Genomic DNA, 17,136 nt, shown 5'->3' on the forward strand with positions numbered 1-17,136 from the left:
AAACTCCAAACCCCGTGTTCGCCCCTCTGTCCACGGCAGCAGCATTCACGGCGGCCGGCACGTGGAAACCACCGGCGCCCCCGTTCGAGGACTGGGCACACTCCTCGGCCCTAAGCCGGGGGAAATGGTGCCATCACAACATGGGCGGACCCGAGAACACGGTGCTGAGTGAAACACGTCCGCTTTCACTCCTGTGTGGGACACAAACCCGGTGTGGCAGCTGCCAGAGGCAAGGGGTGGGGGTCCTAATATACGGTGACGGGAGAAGATGTGACTGGGGTGCTGGGCACACGGGCCATAGACGGACCTTGTAGCGTGGAAGCACCCCCACCCCGAGCCCTGTGTGGTCCTACCTGTTAGGGCTTCAGGGCGACAGCCCTTCATGCCACGTGTAAGCTCCTCGCCACAGGAGGGCAAGCACCAGGAAGTCCCTCGGGACACCAGGGTCGTACAAGGAATGGAAACTCCTAGAACGCCTGATGGCTTACCTGCATTCCGGCCGCACTCCAGGCCACCAGCTCGGGCCCAGACCCACCGGCAGCAGGCTTCCCGCCGGTGACGGCACGTGAGGAGGGAACGCCGCCCCATGTCCCGGGCTCGGTGCCTGCAGCCCTTCCGTTCGCACGTCCCCTCCCCAGCCCCTTCCCGTAAATAAATCCCATTTTCTTCACCCACCGTCTGAGATGGCTGGTGAGCCTGTGAACCCGCACATTTAGTTAAAAAAGGAGAGAACCAGGTTTCCCGCTGCGCAGTCTGCGCGAGGTGCTCGCCCCTCACCTGCAGGGTCCCGGGGGTCCTGTCCGCGGAGGCGGGGCTGGAACCTCCGCTCGGTGGCAGGACGCAGCGGCCAGTCGATCCTGGCGCACTGCTGACCACCACACGGCTCCTTCCCCGGCCTGTTCCTGGGCTGGACACCCGGCTCCCCTTCTCAGGTCGGCCGCCGTGACCACAGAGCAGAGGGGAGCACCCCGGAGCCCGTCCAGTCCTCCTCACGCCAGGCCCGTGGGCTCCCGCGGCCTCGTCCAGTGCAGGGGCCTTGGCCGTTCAGGTGCTGGTGGCTGCGCTGTGGGTCCAGGTGTTGCCGTGGCTGCGGAGGTGCCCCAGCTGCCTGGCTGCTCCTGCAGACCCCCCACAGAGGGGTGTCCTGCAAAGATATGGTTGACAACCTGGGTCCTCCCAACGCTGACATGGCTGCCACGGCCTGGCTGGGCCAGCAGAGACGTGCTTTCTCAGGAGACACACGGATCTGGGGGACCCGGACCACCACCCTCGAGGCCAGTCCAGGAGGCGGGGGGCGGGCAGGGGGCAGATCCAAGAAAACCGGGAAGTAGTGGCTCATCCCAAGGGCTTCCTGTTACGGATTCAGTCACAGTGTCTGCTCCGTGGCACTCGCACCAGGTAGAAGTGGAGAGCGCGCTGGGGCGAGGCACCACGGGGGGAGGGCTGGGAGAGGGGGCTCGCCACAGAGCCCCTGCCACGCCTGGCCTTTGCGCGTTCGCACGGTACCCTTCAGCTGCGGGCAGAGCGGGGCCCAGGACAGGAGAAAGCAGCCTCATCCGCCATGCCACCTCTGTCCACGTCCGGGAACCAAATCGGGGGAACCTGGGCTGGGAAATACGTCGCGTCTTCATCCTCGACAGTCGCCTGCCACTGGCTTCCTGTGCGCCGGTCAGTGCGAGCCCACGTGCCTGACAAGACCAGGCTTCCCACTGGACACGAGACGACGGTCCTCCTCCGTGTGACTGGGCTGGGCAGGACGTGTGTCCCCCAAGGATTCGATGGACTGGCTCACCCTGGGAGGGGCCAGCAGCCACCCCAAGCACGGCTCCCGCCGGCCCCTCTGACGCCAGCCTGTCCGTGTCCACGCCCACAGCTGGGCGGCTCACACCCGGTCCAGCACGGCCGCGCTGAAGACGGCCCCCTCCACGGGGCGCTCTGCGGGGGAGCGGGGGCAGCTGGAGCGCCCCAGAAACTTAGCCGCCAGGCCCCCGGTGCCCGCGTGGGCCTTGCTGTCCACCACGGAGCGCGGCCGCTGTTTGGCGACCGACGGCGAGGCCTCGGGCTCCGGGTGCCGCTGCGGTTCCCAGGTGTCAGGGTGCCCGGGTGGGGACGGCTGCTGTCGGCAGGCGCAGGCAGCCATGGCAGAGCGAGACCGGGAGACTGAAAGTCGAGGGGAAAGGGGACGTGTGAAAACAGCCCAAACCCAACAACACCGGAGGCGCTGCCCCGTGCATCTCGGAAAAGCTGACACACACAGCGATCCGCGTCTGCCGGGAGCTCTGGGTCCCGGGTTGGCGACTGGGCACGTCCCTGCTTCCTGGTCCCTCCCAGCCCCTCCACTCCGAGCTAAGGTGGCACTGACCTAGCGGGGCGGCTGGGGGCTGTGGACGGGCACAAGCAAAGCGGCCGGGGAGAAGGGCCTCAGGCTGAGCTCCTTCCGTCCCCTCGGCTAGAATCAGGGCTCAGCCGGGGCAGCGGGTGGGCCCCAGGAGGGGAGGACAGAGGCCGAATCTATGTGACAAGATCCCCGGGATGCTGGCGGGGGAGTGCACAGCCCGGCCAGTCCCGGGTGGAGCCCGCAAGGCTCACGGTCAAAGCCTGGTGCTCGGCACTTCGGCCCGAGCTGGTGGGCAGCCCGGAGGCTGTGCTGGGGCCTGGCCGCCCCACCGGTGGCTCTCATCACCCCAGACTCCCGCCTCCCGTCCCGGGCAGAGCAGCGGGCCTGCTGGCGGCTCAGCTGGGGCCCCAGACTGTCCACCTCCCTCGGGGACCCAAACAGCAGACCATGTGTCCCTGTGGCCCGGGCAGGGCTCCCAGGCGGCCTTGGACCCAGGCCCCAGGCCTGAGGCAGCACGCGGGCCACAGGTGGGCGGGGCGGCCGTACCTGCTGCTCCGGACGAGCACACGGTGGGGTCGCTGGTGGAGCGGGCCAGGCGGCCAGGGCCCGGAGGTGTCCGTGTGCCCAGGCTGGGGCCCCCGGGGGATGTGAGGCTGGGGTGCCGGGCTGGCGGCAGGCTATCAGAGGACAGGGGGCTGGGGCCCGGCACAGTGCCACTGTGGGAGCCTGGGCGGCTGGTGCTCTCTGAAACCAGTAAAAACATATTTAATTAAAAAAAGGGATAAACATCTCATCTCCAATCGACGGGTGAGGTTACCTTGGGCGCAGAAGCCGGCAAAGGCGTCCGGGTCCCGGGACCTGGTCTGGGCCCCCTGCTGGTCTGTGCTCGGGACCTACAGCCAGAAACAGGCAGCGAGGGGCCGGTCAGGAGGGCGACTTGGAACCCACCTTCTCGTAGGAAATACTGCGAGGCGGGCACTGATGTTCCCCCATGCCCCCCGAAAGTCCTGGGGTGTGAGGTGGAGGGCGCCCTGGTCAAACTCAAGGCCATTTCTCTGTGACTTTTGATGTTTCTATCTCTCTCTCCCTCTCCCTTCCTCTCTGAGATCAATAGAGATACTTACATTTATAACGGCAGGAAGAGGGGAGAAAAGTACATTTGTTGGGCTCAGACACGCCTGAGGGGGGCCGAGGGGAGAGGCACAGATGCTGGGTTGGGTCCCAGGTCCTGCCCTCTGGGCCTGCTGCCTGCTCTCCACCCATGTCCCACCAGCTCACTGAAAGGCCCAGACAGAGACCCACACGGGCAGCAGGCCCCGTCCGGAGCCGGTTTACCGGGCCGGGTCTCACCTGGCTGGGCGGGGGCGGGCCCACCACGGCCTCGTAGGGCGGGGGCAGCTCCGCGGGGTAGAGCAGGCCGGGGCTGTTGATGGCCACGTTGTACAAGGTGCCGAACGGGGTGGGAGCCAAGTCCAGGTGGAGGCCCCTGAGGAGGCGAACACCGCCTGTCACCCCCGGGGGGAACACCCAAAGGCTGACATTTCGCTGTCAGCTTCCCCGGGTCGGATACTCTTCGTGTTGGTGAAGTAAGAGCCTAATTTGCTCAGCAGTTTAGCTTTTGTTTTCCGGAAAGATAACACCATTGTCAATAAACTCAATGGCTCTGTCCGTTAAAATGAAAGCCCGGCCGGTGTGGCTCAGTGGTTGAGCGTCGACCTAGGAACCAGGATGTCACGGTTAGGATTCCCGGTCAGGGCACACGCCCGGGTTGCAGGCTCCATCCCCAGCAGGGGGCGTGCAGGAGGCGGCCGATCCACGCTTCTCTCTCATCACGGATGTTCCTATCTCTCCCTCTCTTTTCCTCTCTCTCTGAAAAAGTACTTTAAAAAATTGAAATTAAAACGATCCCACAGCTGACTCCATCTTTAACCAGCAATTCCACGTTCTACCGATGGCTCCTATCAACAGTGGCTCGTTTGCTGGGTTTGGTTCTGTCCCTGGAGAGAGCCCCAGAGAACCCTCTCGCTCTGAGACCCTTCCCTCCGCCGCCCACACGCTGTTCTGACCAACCTGCTCTCATGGCCTGCCCCGCCCCCAGCTTCTCCGCTGAAGATGGGCTCGGCCTCTGCCCCTGCATCTGCCGATCTGCTGATCGTTCCCCACCTCCCCTGCGTCAGCCCGTCCCCGAGGCATCGGCGGCCGCACCCACCTGTGGGCCTCAGCTGTGGGCGTGCAGGTGTACTCAGGAGGGTAGTAGGGGGGAGGCGGCAGAGGGGGGACGAACTCATCGAAGTCCAGCGTCTGGTGGAGGATGGTGCCGTGCGGGGTCATGCAGGCAGGGCTGGTGGAATGCGCCCTGTGTGGAAGGAACTGGAAAGCAGAGAGGGTCACAGTGACGGCACAGCTGTGTGGCCTGGGTGTGGGTGAGCTAACTACACGAGCTTTGGTTTGGGACTTACGTCATTTAAACTGCTGGGCCTTGGCGGCTAAACACACATTCTATTCTATTTATCTTTTGATTTTTAAAATTGATTTTGAGAGAGAGAGGAAGGGAGGGAGAAGGTGAGCCACATCAGCTGGTTGCCTCCCACACACATACTCACCGGGACTGGGGACAAACCCACCACCCTGTGGTGTGTGGGCCGGTGCTCTAACCACTGCGCCACCAGCAGGGCCGTAACCAGCTTTTCACTCATCAGGGCCCACCCGTCCTGGTCTGTCCGATAGGTGTGCAGCACTGCCACCCACACGCATTTCCGTTGAACCCAGGCCTCGTGAAGGTCCCTGTGGGTCCCAGGAGAGCCGGCCACAGTGGCGGCTGGACCAGGCCTGGGTGAGCTGGGGAGGCCAAGGTGCTGGTGGCCTTGTGGTGCTGCGCTGCCAGGAGTGGCATTACATCTCTCCCTGACCCCTTCCCAGCACTGAGACCGGCACAGCGGCCCTAGTTACACAGCCCTTCCTGCAAGCGTCCTCCTTTGCAAAGCATCTGACCAGAGCCCGGCCAGCATGGCCCAGCGGCTGAGCATCAACCGAGGAACCAGGAGGTCACAGTTCCTGGTCAGGGCACAGGCCCGGGCTTCAGGCTCCATCCCCAGTAGGGGGCGTGCAGGAAGCGGCCGATCCATGATTCTCTCACCATTAATGTTTCTAGCTCTCTCCCTCTCCCTTCCTCTCTGACATCAATGGAAACATAACTTTTTTTAAAATCTAAGGAGCACAGGTGAGCAGTTTCTCCTGTGTGCTCAGGGAACGCGGAGCCTGAGGAGGCGCCGTGCCTGGAGGGCGGCCGGCCCAGGGGAGGTCTGGACCAGAGGCTGTGGCTCCATAGGAGCACCCCGAGGGGCAGGGCTCTGTCCACCAGAAACCCCAACAGCACGGAAGCAAACACGCCGATGGCACCACACGTGCAAGTCCTCTCTCGTCCCGAGGGCAGCACACACTGACCTCCGCGGATCCGCACGCACCAGGGACGTCAGGACATGCTGTCCCGGGGCTTCTGGCTGGAAGCCAGAATGTCCACTCTCCCACGTCCGTCCGTCCGTCAGTGTCCAGCCCCCCCCCCCCCGGCTGGAGAAGGGGCTGGGGGCCCACTCACCAGGTGCAGGATGTCGGTGGAGACCATCTGCATGCAGCACATGGCGGTGGCCAGGGCGCACACGATGGTGGAGAGGACGTTGAGGGCGCACACGCTGAAGAGCAGGTCCTGCGAGAAGAGACGCGGAGGTCAGCGCCCTGGGCAGCCCCGGGCAGGTCCTGAGCGCCTCCCAGCCCAGGACCAGCCTGCCGGCCGCCTCCACCTCACGCACGCGCTCTACTGTGATTTTTTATTTTCATAATCAACACTGGCCTTGCCTGGCTGGTGTTGCTCATTGCTGAGCGTCCATCTATGAACCAAGAGGTTGCTGGTTCGATTCCCGGTCAGGGCACAGGCCCGGGTTGGGGGCTGGATCCCCAGTGTGGGGCGTGCAGGAGGCAGCCGTCCATGATTCTCTCTCATCACGGATGTTTCTATCTCCCCCCACTCCCTTCCTCTCTGAGATCAATAGAAAAAGTATTTTTTTAAAAAAGGGAAAGTCCGCAGCCACCTGTTCCCTGATGGCGGGACAGCAAACACATTAGGAAGCAGGAGTCCGCAATTCGTCAGGACCTTCCACCCACTCCCACCCGCTTCACGTCCGTCCGAGGCAGGAGAGGGAAGAGGGAAGATGGGAGCCGAGGGGAACGGCACCTTCCAGTGGAATCTATGACCCTCGGAAAGGAGTCCCCGGGAGAGAGTCCCTCCTGCATCTAACTGACCGCGGGCGACGCGCACTGAGAGCACGCACGCACGGATGAGCCCGCCCGAAACGCCCGGGTGCTCGGACGGGACGCAGGGCAGGCCCCCGGGGCGTCACCTTGAGGGTCAGCCGCACGGCGTTGCAGTCCTCACGCAGCGGGTTCAGCTTCAGCGTCTCCCCGAGGTGGCTGCAGCCGGCCGCCTGGCGCTGCGCCTCACAGCAGATGCACACCTCCACGCTGTCAAACTTAATCTGGACGGGACACGGGCACAGCTCGCGACGAGCACGCGGCCTGGCCTGGCCTGGCGGGCGCACTGCAGCCGCACACGCACACACACACGCGCGCCAACGCCTCGGTTCAAAGCATCCCGTTTAGTCTCAGTCATGAAGCCAAAAATGATTCTTTTGTTTTGTTGGCAAAAGCCATGGAGAACATGGGAGGAATTGCTTCAGATGGATGTTTCTCTCTCTCCCGCCCTTTTCCTCTCTGAAATTACAAATATTTACTTATTTTTAAAGTGGGCTGCAACCCCTTTAAGACGTTTTAAAAACCGCGCCAGGAATGACTGCGTATGGAGCTGTCTGGGCCCTGGGAGTCACCGGTCAATGTAAACGGCCGCACAGCGTCCCCGGGGACGAGGGAGGGAGCTGGGCGTCCAATACCCGCTCAGCGACCCAGGGACAGGCACGGACATACACCTTCCGCGTTTCACTGAAGGGGCGATTAATTCTCAGAAAGTCTCCGGGACCTCCTGATGAGCTCCCTGACCCCGACGTCCCGGCGCGGGGCTGACGGGTTTGTGGCCGGGGTGGCCCTGGGGGTCGGGCGACAGCAGAGTTCTGCAGATGACGTCGCTGTGATTCCTCATGAATCTCTTCGGAGCGCTGAGCGGCTGGTCTACGCGCCTGGCCGGGAGCGGAAAGGGCTGATACAACAGAAAGAGGGGGTGCCCGCGGGCAGCCTGCGAATCTCGGGGATGCCCAGTGGGCAGCCCATCCCTGAGGGCAATGAACCGGCCAAGACACAGAGACCAAAGCATGAGGGACAGACTCGGACCCACTCACTTAGGGGGTGACCGGGGACAAGCCACAGAACCTCTTCGAGCTGCGGGGTCCTGGGGTCGGGGTGTGCAGCAGACGAGGTTAAGGGGGTCAACATTCAAAGTGCAAATGTGGTTCGTTGTTGGTGTTTTTTGTGTGTGTGTTTTGTTTTTGTTTTTTTCAGTATTTTCATTGATTTTTAGAGAGAGAGGAAGGGAGACAGAGAAACATCGATGTGAGACCGGAACATCGATTGGCTGCCTCCTGCGCGCCCCCTACTGGGGAGCCAGCCTGCAACCCGGGCATGTGCCCTGGCCGGGAAACAAACCAGCAACCTTCTGGTGCCGGAGATAGCGCCCAGCACACAAAGCCACACCAGCCGGGCGGTGGGCGGTGTTATTTTTTTTTAAATATGTTTTTATTGATCTAAGAGAGGAAGGGAGAGGGAAAGAGGGACAGAAACATCAATGATGAGAGGGAATCACTGATAAGCTAACCCCCCCCCCCCCCACACACACACACACTAGGGACTGAGCCCGCAACCCGGGCACATGCACCCACCTGGAATCAAACCGTGACCTCCCGGTTCATAGGTCAGCGCTCAACCACTGAGCCATGTGGCCAGGCCAAAAACGTATTTTTTAAAAGCTACCTCCTTCGGCAGGTCCGGGAGCTGTGAAGGAGACCGGACCATGACAGACACGCCTCAGAGGGGGCTGACAGCCACGTTTTCCTGCATCTTTCAAGCCCGACCTTTCCGAACCTGCCGCCTACGGCGTGTCCTCTCGTAATTCACGATTCATCAGGACGCAGCTCAATCAGGGTTGCCCTGGTTACTGTGGGGCTCTTCCCAGGGCTGTGGCTACATAATTAGTGTTGCCTTGGTTACCGGACGCTTTCCATTTTGAGACTGGAGTGCTGGCACTAAATGCCTCGGGAAAAACCCGACAGCCTTCGGATGGAAGGAGATGGTCCCAAGTCTACACGTGGACGTTCACACGGCCTTCCGCATGACAGCCAAACCCGGGGAGCACAGACGGCCCTCACAGGGAAACGGCACGCGACTGTCCTATCTACAGATCGTGGGTACTACCCCCCCCCCCGTGAAGAGGGACAGCCCGGTGGCCACACCGGAGGAGGCTCCAGGAATCACCCTGAGTGGAGAAAGCCCATCCAAAGGGTTACGGACCGTGTAGTAGTCCTCACAGAATACTTCGGAGGTGACAAAATTTTAAAATGCTTTTTAAAACCCAGTACTGTACTTCCACATAAGGATACAGTAGACGTAAATAACCTCAGGATCACGGAAATAGCCGAAACCGGTTTGGCTCAGTGGATAGAGCGTGGCCTGTGGACTGAAGGGTCCCGGGTTCGATTCCGGTCAAGGGCATGTACCTGGGTTGTGGGCACATCCCCAGTGGGGGGTGTGCAGGAGGCAGCTGATGGATGTTTCTCTCTCATCGATGTTTCTAGCTCTCTATCCCTCTCCCTTCCTCTCTGTAAAATACCAATAAAATATATTTAAAAAAAAAAAAAGATCATGAAAATAGCCCTGGCTGGTGTGGCTCAGTGGACAGAGCGTCGGACTGCAGACTGAAGGGTCCCGGGTTTGATTCCAGCCAAGGGCACATGCCTGGGTTGCGGGCTCGATCCCCAGTTGGGGGTGGGCAGGAGGCAGCCCATCAATGGTTCTCTCTCATTGTTGATGTTTCTAGCTCTCTCTCCCTCTCCTTTTCTGAAATCAATGAAAAATATATTTAAATAAATAAATAAATAAATAAGATCATGAAAATAGTCAATTCTCTTTTTTTTTTTTTTTTTTTTTTTAAGAATGAAAAGGGAGCCCACTGTATGGGAGGATATATTTGCCAAGGATAAGAGGGTAATTTCCAGAACATATAAGAAACTCATACAACCTAACAAAAGGAAGACAATCCAATTTAAAAAACGGGCGAAGGACCTAACTAAACTCTTCTCCAAAGTGGACATACCGACGGCCAAGAGACGCATGAAAAAATGCCTAAAGTCACTGATCACCAGAGAGATACAAACTGAAACAAGGAGGTACCACCTCACACCTGTCAGAGTGGCTGCCATCACCAAATCAATAAACAGCAAGTGCTGGCGAGGATGTGGGGAAAAGGGAACCCTCGTGCACTGCTGGGGGGAATGCGGACAGTGCAGCCACTGTGGAGGACAGTATGGACTTCCTTGAAAAAATTAACAATGGTACGCTGTTTGACCCAGCAAGCCCAGTTCTAGGGATCTACCCTAAAAAATCAGGAACACCAACGTGAGAGAATATACGCACCCTGTGTCCACAGCAGCGCTAGTTACAACGACCAAAATCTGCAAAGAGCCCAGTGCCTATCGGTAGACGAGTGGATGAAAACGCCGTGGGACGCCCTAGCCGGTGTGGCTCAGTGGATAGAGCGTCAACGTGTGGACTCAGGGGTCTCAGGTTCGATTCAGGTCAAGGGCACATGCCCAGGTTGCGGGCTCGATCCCCAGTGGGGAGCATGCAAGAGGCAGCCGATCCATGATTCTCTCTCATCATTGATGTTTCTGTCTCTCTCTCCCTCTTCCTTCCTCCCTAAAATTAACAAAAATATATATATATTTTTAAAAAGCATGCTGTGGGACATTTACACCAGGGAATACTATGCAGCAGTGAAAAGGAGGGATCCCTGACCCTTTGAGACAGCATGGAGGGACCTGGAGAGTATTATGCTAAGTGCAATAAGCCAATCAGAGAAAGATAGTATCACATGATCTCACTCACATGCGGAATCTAATGAACAAAATATGCATAAGCCATGGACACAGACAACAGTGGGGTGAAGGCCTGGGCTGCCACGTGGCCTCCCTGGCACCAAGCTGAGGCCAAATGACTTTGTTCTGGTCAAAAGTGCTGTCAGCCTAGCCGGTGTGGCTCAGTGGTTGAGCCTCAGCCCATGAACCAGGCAGTCATGGTTCGATTCCAGGTCAGGGCACACGCCTGGTTGCCGGCTCGATCCCCAGTGTGGGGCGTGCAGGAGGCAGCGGATGGATGATTCTCTCTCATCATGGATGTTTCTCTCTCTCTCCCTCTCCCTCTCCTCTCTGAAATCAATAAAAATATATTTAAAAAAGAAACCAATGCTAATGCCCCCATACCCAGCAGCCAAGGTCATATGAGAAGTTCCAGCACACACTTACTCAGTGTGACTGGTCAGACTTCACTTTCTGCCCCAGCCACATGCGTGTATCACTGTGCCTGGAACTAAATCATGATATGCAGTCATCACTCCATGCAACAAACACCTGATTGATCCCCTCCAATGTTCGCAGCACACGGTCTACCGTTTTCCTAAATCTAAAAGCTAATTCTCTTTTTTAACTGAAAAATGAGAACTAAGTTGTTTTGATGCACTCACCACATACATACACACACACACACACACACACAGTCACTTAAAATCAGCTTACCAAATTGATTTTTCAAAATTCAGGAGAGAAAAATCAGTGCAACAAATGCTAAAATATGATCGTTACTAAAGAGATTCATTCTGAAACAGCACTCGCTGTGACCCGTAGGAATATTCTATTAGTACCTGATTTACAGCGTGGTACACGCGTTCGTTCGTCTGGGAGAATTTTGAGAAACGAATCACCTTAAATTCAATTCCCGAGACAACCATGAAATACCCGAAGAAATGCACGGAGGTGATGCAGCGGTCTTTACAGTGACCCCACGCAGCCACCGCCTCGGGGAAGGCGTGCGGTTTCCGTGCTCACCAGCTGGCAGGCTCCCAGGGCGCTGACGAGCTGAGCGTTCTGGCAGGAGAGGATGGAGCCGGCCAAGTTCAGCATCACGCACACGGCGGACAGCAGCATGAAAAAGGTGACCTGCAAGAGACCCGCGCAAAGCTGATGACTCACGTGGAGAGGCGCAGCGAAGACGGTTTGGCTGCAAAAGAGCTTTCCGTCGCTCCCATCATTACACGCGTCGCTCCCATCATTACACGCGTGGCTCCCATCATTACACGTGTGGCTCCCATCATTACACGCGTGGCTCCCATCATTACACGTGTGGCTCCCATCATTACACGCGTGGCTCCCATCATTACACGTGTGGCTCCCATCATTACACGCGTAGCGTGTTTTAAAGGAAAAGTCTTGTTTCTCAGAATTGCAAGTGCGGCTTCCCTTACCTCAAACAGAAAAGGTGCGCTCTGAAAAGCCATTGTCCGGACCACGACTTCATTGGAAATACCTGCTAAAGTGCTCAGGAGGCTAAACTTGAAAACACTATACAATAGATAGTCTCAAAAGAGTTTTCTAGAGCCTCAAAAAGAACAACCGGTCCCTAAAGAAAATCCAATGAAAGACGTTTACTTCTTGGAAGACCCTTCTTTTATTTGTTGTTATTTTTCCAGTCCTCACCGGAATGTTTCTAGGGATCACAGTGGGTGCTGTGGCAGGCTGAATCTCTTTAGTAACGATCACATTTATTATATTTTATCATTTGTTGCATTGATTTTTCTCTCCCGACTTTTTAGAAATCAATTTGGTAAGTCGATTTTAAGTGAATATGTGTGTGTGTTTATATGTATATGTGTGTGTATATATATATATACATATACACATATACGTGCGTGTATATATATATGGTGAATGCATCAAAACAACTTTGTTCTCATTTTTCAATTAAAAAAATTAGCTTTCGGATCCAGGAAAACAGTAGGCCGTGTGCTACGTACAGGGGAGGGGATCAATACACTGTCGCACAGTGAGGACTCCCTAAGGGACTTCCCTCCAGGAACAGTGATATGTACACCTGGCTGGGGCGGACGCAGGAGCGAGGATCGGCACCAAGGAACTCTAAAGTGCTGGTAGTGTAACCACACACCAGCCCTCACACAGGTGCCTAAGGAAGCGCCGTGTCTACTGCCTGCAAATAGCAAAAAACCGGAAATAACCTGAGCATTAGGGAATGGACAAAAAAACTTACTTTCCCTCGATTGGAAGAACAAATAGTGATGAATCAGGTCTAACTGGCAAAAGCTCAAAACCAACGTCAAATGAAACAGCAAGTAGCACAAGCTACACTCTAACACCAAGTTTTAAGGTGGAAAAGTTCACAGAACACTACCGCACAGTGCTCGTGTACACGTACATTCAAGTACTGAATCCTGCAACAGCATGAGACCCAGACTTCTGAGCCCTCTGGGAAGGGTGAGAAGAAAAGATCTGGTCTGTACCGCTTTCTATTTTAAAACTGAAATCACCTGGCGATTCGCTGATGGTAAATTGTTAACATCTCTATGAGAAAAGTGGGGGGCGGGGGGCGGGGATGTGCCTCAGAGAGAACTGATAATGGGCCCTGGGTTATGACCATTTTCACCCAAAGGATGAAGATGCAGTATGACAACACACCGGAGGGGAAGGCACGCGGCCCGTCAGCAGGATGCTTCGCCGGAAATAAAACGCAAACCAGGAGGGATGTCTGCAAGGGCCAATGACATTCCACTGATGAAGTAAATGCAAATTCCCTTCAACAGAATGGAAGCCCAGGAGCCTGTCCCATTCCTCCTTGCCACCACCTGCCCACCGGACTCTTGTAGGTATTTCCAGGTGGGTGTTGATCCAGTTCCCTTTTTCAACTGTTTACCTCATTTCATGGTTAATTTGCAGTTTCTTCCCCCAAAACAATTCTCCTGTTCACCCCCTGGAAGTTCCTGGCTGAGCCTCTGAAAGCAGCATTTTGCAGAAGCTATGGCGGAGGACTGGAGACCCAGCTCTTTTCTTCAGGTTCATTTAATCCATACAAGAAACTACAGCCCTGGCCGGCGTGGCTCAGTGGATAGAGCGCCAGCCTGCGGACTGAAGGGTCCCGGGTTCCAGTCCAGGGAAGGGCATGTACTTTGGCTGCAGCGGTTGCAGGCTTGACCCCTGGCCCTGGTCGGGACGTGTGTGAACCAGCCCATGTCTCTCTCACATCCATTTTTCTCTCACTCTCTCCCCCTTTCACTCTAAAAATCAATGGAAAAATATCCACAGGTGAGGATTAGGGGGGAAAAAAAACCCTATAATTATAGTTACTATTTTCCCCTTTTTGCAGATAAATTGAGACTCAGAGAGTTGAAAACCTACCCCAAATCACCATGCTGACATAACATGAGCCATAATTCAAAGTCAGTTTGGCCGCCTCAAAACCTATACCCTTTTCACTATCCTACAAGAGCCAGGGGAGATCTTAACATCTAATTTCCCTGCTTTTACTATTTTATCCGTATACCATGAATTATGTTTTTTCATAAAACCGTAGTCAGACTAGAAAATTGTCGTAACTTTCGAACCAGTGATTCGAATTCTAGGAATGATTTCGAGCAAGATAATGAAAGGAAACCTTAAAAGTAATTTTTTAACTGCTCCAGACCAAAGGAAATAAAAAACATGTTTTTAAAAAATGTGAGGAACAAAGTACTAAACCCCAGGCATGGTGCCAAGAACTTTACATACACTCCCACATCTAACGGTCACATTACCACCCCTATCGGCGGCGGCGGCCCATCTGACAGGTGAGGAAACGGCTGTAAGCAAGCTAAGAAACCTGCCTCAATGTACGTGGTCAGGTGGAGCCAGGCAGGTGCAGTTCATCACTAAAGGGTTTATTGACTTTTTTGGTGTGACCTGTCACAGTGAGAGAAATGTATTTCACATCATGATGCAATCTGCACACGCACATCTGGAAGTAAGGCAACTTCTACAAAACACTACTTACTGTAATATGTAGCAAAAACTGTCTTTTTAAAAATGTTGGTTCTGAGTCACGAAATTTCTCAGGACTCACGACTTAAAAAATGCACAACGCTTAACTGCTTCAAAGATATAGTATTTATTATAACGAGGGTAGGAAAAAAGCTAAATGGTTAGCCACAGAGCTAAATAATAATCATGAATGTAAAAAAGTTGCCGAGAAAATACAATTTTCTTATACGTAGAAAACATACAATAGCTGTGCTGAGGCAAAAAAAGAGGATATAGGCAATTATATTTTTATTTTTAATTTATAAAGGCTTTTATTTTTCCTTACAAACTGGGGCAGTTTGGAGGCCATATAACAGCCGCTTATACTGACTTGGCACCAACACAAATGACTGATGTTCTTTGTTCCAAATCACAGTACAAAGTTTTCCAATTAGTTTTATAAAGCTAACCAAATTCATATATATATATACACACACACACAAAATACAGACACTAAAACAAAATAAATCCTCTCCTCATATTTTTATAAATGAAAACTTGGAACCAAATACTTTATAATAGTAAAAGAACAAAAGTTTGCAAACACATCCTAAAGCTACACACGTTTCAGCTTTACAGAAATATGCCCGCTGCCCCACTGACACCCCTCTCAGGCCTGTGCCTTTGACCCTCGCCCCCAGGAGTCCCCCGGAACCTATGACTTCAAGAGGAGGGGGCTGGGGCGCTGGTCTGAGGTCGGGCGCTGGTCTGAGGTCGAGCGCTAGTCTGAGGTCGGGCGCTGGTCTGAGATGGGGCGCTGGTCTGAGGTCGGGCGCTGGTCTGAGATGGGGCGCTGGTCTGAGGTCGGGCCCTGTCCTCCTCCTCCGCCAGAGCCTCGCAGTACTGGGCCGGCCAGTCCTTGGGGTCCTGATTGTGGACTTTGGCCACAAACTTCAGGACTTTCATCTTGCTGGTTTCCAGGTGGGTTCGCGGGCCCCATTGCAACTCATAGTCCACGGGGTCCGTGTGCGGGATCCGCCGGTACTCCAGGTACCGCTGCCGCACAAAGTCCTCGGTAATGAGCTTCTTCGGGTCGCCGAAGATCAGATGCTTCTTGGTGGGGTACACCCCTAGGCGACGCAGGAAGTCCCAGACCTCCGTCTCCTTGACGGTGTTGCCCTTCATGAAGATGAGCCCCAGGACGATCATGAGCAGGCCGGTGGTGGGCGTGCCCTGGTCGCCCCGCAGCTCGGCGTCCTCCTCCACGGGCTCCAGGCTGTTGATGAGGATGTAGGCGTTGCTCTTGGGCTCCAGCTCCACCAGCCGGTACCCGAACACGTACTGCAGGCGCTCGGCGGCGCGGTGCAGGAGGTCGGGGAACATGTCCTTGTAGTCGCCCAGGACGTGCTTCACGATGTCGGTCCGCTTGATGGGGATCTTCCTCTGGTCTTTAATCAGCAGGAACTGCACCAGCTCGGCCACCTTCAGCTCCAGCTGCTTCTGGGACCTGGGCCCCACGGCCAGGGGAGCGTCGGCCCGGCGACCGCCCTGCGACGAGGAGCGGCGGGGGTCCTGCGAGCCGCCCCCCCCGCGGGAAGTGCTCGGGGCCTCCTCGGCGACAGTATTTCTCGGGGCCCGGCTGTCTCCGCCGCGGCCCCAGTCCCTGTCGGCCTGGGAGCTGGGGCGGCCCCGGCTCCGCGGCTTCGGCAGCATGTCCCCGGCGGCGGAAGCCCGGCACCGGCGGGAACTTCGGCGGCGCGGTACGGGAGGCGGCGGCTGGAAAGCGGCGCGCGCAGTGGGAATTGTGGGTAAATCGGCGGGCCGGGCACCTGGGCGGGGCCAGGGGACGTGCGTATTGCGTCACAGACACTGCGCGGTGCGTCGGTGGAGGCTGCGCGCATTGCGTCACGAAGGCGACGCAATGCGTGAGATCTCAGCCGCCGGCCGGCGCGCAGGTTACGGCACTGGCGATTGGTGAAGACCGAAGGGGTCGTCCTTACCAAACCCCGAAAGGAGAGCCCAGGACAGGGATGCAGGAAGTCAGGGTCAAGCCCGTGGTTGAGCCCTGTCCCATGAAGCAAGAGGTCGCGGGTTCGATTCCCGGTCAGGGCACATGCCCGTGTTTCGGGCTCGATCCCTGGTGAGGGGTGTGCAGGAGGCAGCCAATCGATGTTCTCTCTCATCGATATTTCTCTCCCTTTTTTTTTTCCCCCTGCCCCTCTCTCTAAAAAGAAAATCAATAGCCCTGACCAGTGTGGGTCAGTGGTTAGCGCACCTGCCGGCGCACCTGAGGGTCGCGGGTTTGATTCCCCGTCAAAGGGCAAATACCTGGGGTTGCAGGTTTGCTCCCTGCTCCCAGGGGGGTCCGCGCGGGAGGCAACCAATCCATGTTGCTCTCCCACATACATCTCCCCCCGCCCCATCTCTAAAAATCATTGGAAAAAATATCCTCCCGTGAGGATTAACCAACGAATTTTTGTTTTATAAAAAAGCAAATATCAAGAGTCAAGGCTGGGAATGTTTTTAGCCGGAGGGAACTCAATGAATGTGGGAGCAAAAGAAGGTGGACAGGAAGGCAAGGGCCTGCACCGTGAGTGAACGCATTCGCTTCTATGCAAACCTGGGCGGAAATGAACCGAGGCCCCAGAGGACGCCCGTTGGCTTGGCCTTCGCCACCCCTCCCCTTGCCCAGTTTAAGGCCTCCTAACCGTTTCCCACCAGTTACCTTCCCCCAGTTACCAGGCCCCC

General features: G+C 56.2%; 2 protein-coding genes across 3 annotated transcripts in view; both read right to left on the reverse strand.

Moving 5' to 3' along the window:
- Positions 1 to 1,882: 1,882 nt before the first annotated feature.
- The window catches only part of ENTREP2 (endosomal transmembrane epsin interactor 2), a gene marked incomplete at its 3' end in the record, with an annotated part of 47,096 nt that continues 31,842 nt past the window's right edge, over positions 1,883 to 17,136 (reverse strand). The window contains exons 3-10 of one of the 2 annotated variants that reach the window (XM_080651617.1): positions 11,434 to 11,544; positions 6,733 to 6,867; positions 5,934 to 6,041; positions 4,548 to 4,708; positions 3,689 to 3,824; positions 3,156 to 3,231; positions 2,885 to 3,082; positions 1,883 to 2,160 (exon numbers count right to left, since the gene is read on the reverse strand). In XM_080651617.1, coding sequence (XP_080507743.1) covers positions 1,883 to 2,160; positions 2,885 to 3,082; positions 3,156 to 3,231; positions 3,689 to 3,824; positions 4,548 to 4,708; positions 5,934 to 6,041; positions 6,733 to 6,867; positions 11,434 to 11,544 — 1,203 coding nt within the window. Of the gene's footprint in view, positions 2,161 to 2,884; positions 3,083 to 3,155; positions 3,232 to 3,688; positions 3,825 to 4,547; positions 4,709 to 5,933; positions 6,042 to 6,732; positions 6,868 to 11,249; positions 11,545 to 17,136 lie in introns of those variants that run through there. The other variant, XM_080651618.1, reaches the window with a different exon arrangement.
- Positions 14,521 to 16,197, reverse strand: NSMCE3 (NSE3 homolog, SMC5-SMC6 complex component). The gene has a single exon (XM_080651475.1). The coding sequence runs from the start codon at positions 16,099 to 16,101 to the stop codon at positions 15,112 to 15,114; it is 990 nt and encodes a 329-aa protein (XP_080507601.1). The 5' UTR covers positions 16,102 to 16,197; the 3' UTR covers positions 14,521 to 15,111.

The sequence above is a fragment of the Plecotus auritus genome, assembly GCF_963455305.1.
Source record: "Plecotus auritus genome assembly, chromosome: 15".
NCBI classification, from domain to species: domain Eukaryota; kingdom Metazoa; phylum Chordata; class Mammalia; order Chiroptera; family Vespertilionidae; genus Plecotus; species Plecotus auritus.

Bases quoted from the DNA above. Each gene is read 5' to 3' on its own strand.
- NSMCE3 (XM_080651475.1), bottom strand. From the start codon at position 16,101: ATGCTGCCGAAGCCGCGGAGCCGGGGCCGCCCCAGCTCCCAGGCCGAC.